At 31.2% G+C, this 4,298-nt stretch overlaps 1 protein-coding gene across 1 annotated transcript; it reads right to left on the bottom strand.

The window, feature by feature from the left end:
* Nucleotides 1-260: 260 nt before the first annotated feature.
* On the bottom strand, nucleotides 261-4,046 carry LOC105774970 (leucine-rich repeat extensin-like protein 5). The gene is made up of 3 exons (XM_012597528.2): nucleotides 3,815-4,046; nucleotides 700-1,476; nucleotides 261-550 (listed from the first exon to the last, which is right to left on the bottom strand). Exons 1-3 carry the CDS (start codon nucleotides 3,879-3,881, stop codon nucleotides 519-521), a joined length of 876 nt encoding a protein of 291 aa, XP_012452982.2. The 5' UTR covers nucleotides 3,882-4,046; the 3' UTR covers nucleotides 261-518.
* Nucleotides 4,047-4,298: the final 252 nt, after the last annotated feature.

The following is a 4,298-nucleotide window of genomic DNA, read 5'->3' as shown; positions in this document are numbered from 1 at the left end:
TAAGAAAAATATTTTTGATCAGAATTTATAAAAAGTGCTTAGTGAATCAAATGTGTTAATATAATTTTCTTGATATTTTAATTAATATTTTCTTTGTAAATTAAACATTGGAAAGTAAATTTTTATCAAATACATTTTAAAAATCACATTCTATTAAAATTTAGATAATATCCAACGTTACGGAGTAAGCCGCTCAAAAAAAAAAAAATCTCAATTAAATCCAGCGCTTTGTCGTTTTTACATATTTTTAAGAGTTAATAAATAAATAAATAATCCAATTCCTTTTTATTCCAATAGTTTTGCAATGCATTGTACAATTTTCACGAGGGCAGGAACTATTATAAACCCAAAAAACATCCTATATCCAAATAGGGTTGCCTAAGAAAATTTATACTTACAAAATTTATGATTGGGTCAGGTAACGCGAAGGAAAATTTACTTTCTTTATTGAAAAAAGAAAAATAAGACAGGAAAAAAAAATCTTCTAGCTGTCAAGGAGAGATCCCTATCTTCATCAATCAGTCGTACTCAAAATGGCAAGCATCGTAGCCTGTTGGTACAACAAAAACAATTAACACAGAAACAAAAATGTCGAATTAAATAGCAATTCAAATCGTAATGTCTTCGCTGATTTCAAATTTTCATACTTAAAAAAATAAATGATAATAATAATAATAATAATAAACAAAAGAAACTCACTTGGATCAACTGTGACAAGTATGGCAGTGCCTCCAAATTCACATGTACCACCAGAATACTTTGTTCTTTGCCAATAACTATTAAAAGCATAAGAAGCATGTGCATACAAAGTGTCAGGGTGAAAGCATGACCCACTAGGCTGAATGGAATTACAATCCGCTCCAGACCCACATGCATAGTTCATAGCTTCTTGAATTATTGGGTCAGGCACCGATGGCTTAGCCACGCACCATAAGGCTGTGCTTGGAGCCACATTGGGAGGTGGTGGACCCGTTGGTGGAGGGTACACTATTGGTGGTAGAAACACTGGTGGGCTTGGATTAAAACCAATTGGAGATGGGACATAGAATGGTGGGCTAATCACAATGGCTGGTGGACTGGGCTCATAAATTGTCGGTGTTGGTATCGCTTGCGGTGTGTTTGGGGTGATCGAGAATTCGGGCGGGCTTAGACTGGTCCCAGTGGTGCTTGGTGGTGGGCTTAGGCCCGGAAGAGTAGGAGGGAAGCTAGGTGTGGACATTCCGATGGGAGTTGGAAGGGTTGAAGCAGGGGCATTAGGGGGACTACAATAAGGGGGATAATTTACAGGAGGTAGAGAATCAAAAGGTGGCAAAGAAAATGGTGAGCTTACTCTATATGGTTGAGTATTGGATACATCAGTAGGTTGAATCACTAAACTCATGAGCTTACTCATTAGTTGCAATCTGTTTGTGTGCTTTGTCATTGAATTTCTTCCATGTTTTAGATCTTTGACTAGTCCAATTGGTTTTCTTGCATCTAACCAAAGCAAAAACAAAGATATTTACAATTAATATCTCAAACTTAGGATAATAAAAGAGTTATAAATGTTAAGATTCGAATATTGAATTTATTGGACACATCTTATAAAAGTGATTATATGAATCAATTGGATTAAAGTTCGGGTTTTATTTAAAAAAAATATAAAATGATGCCCATAATCAAATTTTTGTTAATTGAAAAAAGATGTAGATTATAAGTAAAAGTATCATGGAGGCTCCTGTATTAGGAGTTAGATTGTATTTTGCCATATCTACTCAAAAAATAGGCAAATTAGTCATTGTATGTTAGATCAAAGAGTAAATTGATTATTTCTATTAAAACTTTCATCCATTTGTACTGTTAAAAACTAGTGTGGCTAACTGAATAACCAGACAGTAACACGTGGTGTGCCATGTATACTTTATGATGACATATAGAAACTAATTTTTAACTGTAGAAATTGATGAAATTTTTAACAAAAAGACTGGATTACTCTTTGATCTAATGTACATGGACTAAATTACTTTTTTTTTTAGTAGAGGCAAAATGCAATCTAACTCCTAGTACAAGGGTTTCCATGGTACTTTCAGGGCAAATCACATGAAATTGAATGCAAGACTCAATCTTGATAGGCTAATTTTGGTAAAAGAATTAGGGAAGCTCATGTACTTAGGGGTGGATTGTATTCCAATCCCTCTACTAAAAAAATGGACAAATTATCCCTTATACATTTTGAAACAAGCAAATTAGCCCATTCGTTAAATTTTATTTGTGGACATGCTGAAAATTATTTTTTATGGGTAAACTATAAAAATAATCACCCAACTATGCTTTTCTTTCTATTTTAGTCACCAAACTATTAATTTTTTCGATTTAGTAACTAAACTTTTCAGAATTAAATATTTTTGCCACCCTGATGTGGGCTTTTTTTATTGGTCTAGTAACAAACTTAGTCCTCTAATGTTTACACATTCTATCAATTTGATCCTAAATATAAAAATTCAGCAAATTTAGCCCTCAATATTTACAAAAATTTTTCATATTAGTTCTAATTCTAAAAATAATAAATTTGGCCCAAAAATTTATAAAATTTGTCAATTTAGTCCCAACTCTAAAATTTAAAAATATTTAAAAAAATCATTTTAACCTTGTATAACCCATTGACTAACCTACGTGAGATATTAACATAAGAAAAAAGAGTTCCCTCTTTCAAGTCACTTGCAAAAAAACTCTAAAAAGTTGGGATAAAACACAAAAAAATTAAGATCCAAAAGAAAATAAATACATTAAAAACGTTAATAGTTCGGTTGTAATGCAGCCAAATATTTTAGATAAGTTCCAAATCAATTAGTTTGGTCCAGTGTAAATCCTAAATTATAGTAAAAGAAATTGTTGCAAGCGACTTGGAAGAGGATACTCTTTTTCTTATTTTAATATCTCACATGGGTTAGCTGATGAGTTATAAAGCGTTAAAAATGATTATTTTTCAAAAATATATATCTTAAAATTTTATAGTTTGGACTAAATTGACAGTGTTTTGTAAATATTGAGGCCCAAATTTATTGAATTTTTAGAATTAGAACTAAAATGACAAATTTTGTAAACAATAAGGGCTAAAGTTGTTGAATTTTTTATATTTAGGATCAAATCGATAGAATGTGTAAACATTAGAGGGTTAATTTTGTTACTAGACAAATAAAAAATTCACATAAACTCAGAGTGACTAAAATATTTAATTTTAAAAAGTTTGGTGACTAAATTGAAAAAATTAATAGTTGAGTGATCAAAATAGAATAAAAGGTATAGCTGAATGACTATTTTTATAATTAATCCATAAAAATTAATTTTAAACTTATTCATGTCATTCTTTAATAGATAAAAGGCGGAATGCAATTTAGGCTTATCAATACTTTCACGGCTAAATTTCAATTGAAACAGAAACTTAATGGCAAAGTAAGCTTAGTATATTCCAAGTAACCCTTTTTGACATGTCAACCGACTAAATAAAGTTGATGGCACATCAGCGAAAACGATTGATTTATTAAATAAATAAAATATGATAGCTACACAACTCTTCGTGTTGAAGGAATTTCACGCTTCCATTCCATTCCATGGAATCGAGTTTACATTGAAAACGTGGAAATTTTGAAATGGAAACTATCAAAAAACAAGATGACAATCTTACATAGTTGATTAAAAAATATATATATTTGGGTGTAAATCTAACACAAAAATCTATATAGATCATCACAGTCTGCACAGTGAAGAAGTGGAAGAAAAAACCACAAAAATTATACATTAACATTGAAGAATAATAGAGTAGAGATGGGCTTACCGCAATGAATGAACAAAGTGGCTGCCATTGTTGAATAAAGAAGGAATATCCAAATCCTGTGTTCCATGATTCAGTTTGAGCAATGGCGAAGCAAATATTAAAGAGGCCGAGGGGGGAGGGGGGGACGATGTTCAAATTCCGGACCACTAATAGGGCAGAAGACAGATATATAAAGACAAGGAAAATAGACAAGTAGCTTGGTTGGTCATTAAAGATTTGATTCTTGAGGAGCTTCACTTTGCTTACAAATGTAAATCTGAATAATATTAAAATGGGATTAAAAGGTCTATCACAAGATGGATTTTAATGGAAGTTCCGCTTTGATCATCACTTTAAAATAAAAATTTATATATTTTTTATTGCTGTTCATGCAAAAATTTGGCATATATTCTTGCTTCATATCCTAAAATTTTATCAAAGTAAGGTTTTTGGTTTCCCTTTTGTATTGCTTGCTTTCTACTCAAAGCTCTCACTTTCTCTTTTC

This window comes from Gossypium raimondii, chromosome 10 (assembly GCF_025698545.1).
Source record: "Gossypium raimondii isolate GPD5lz chromosome 10, ASM2569854v1, whole genome shotgun sequence".
Lineage (NCBI taxonomy): Eukaryota > Viridiplantae > Streptophyta > Magnoliopsida > Malvales > Malvaceae > Gossypium > Gossypium raimondii.
The sequence above is the reverse complement of the archived record's forward strand: the minus strand, read 5'-3'. Positions and strand labels throughout refer to the sequence as shown.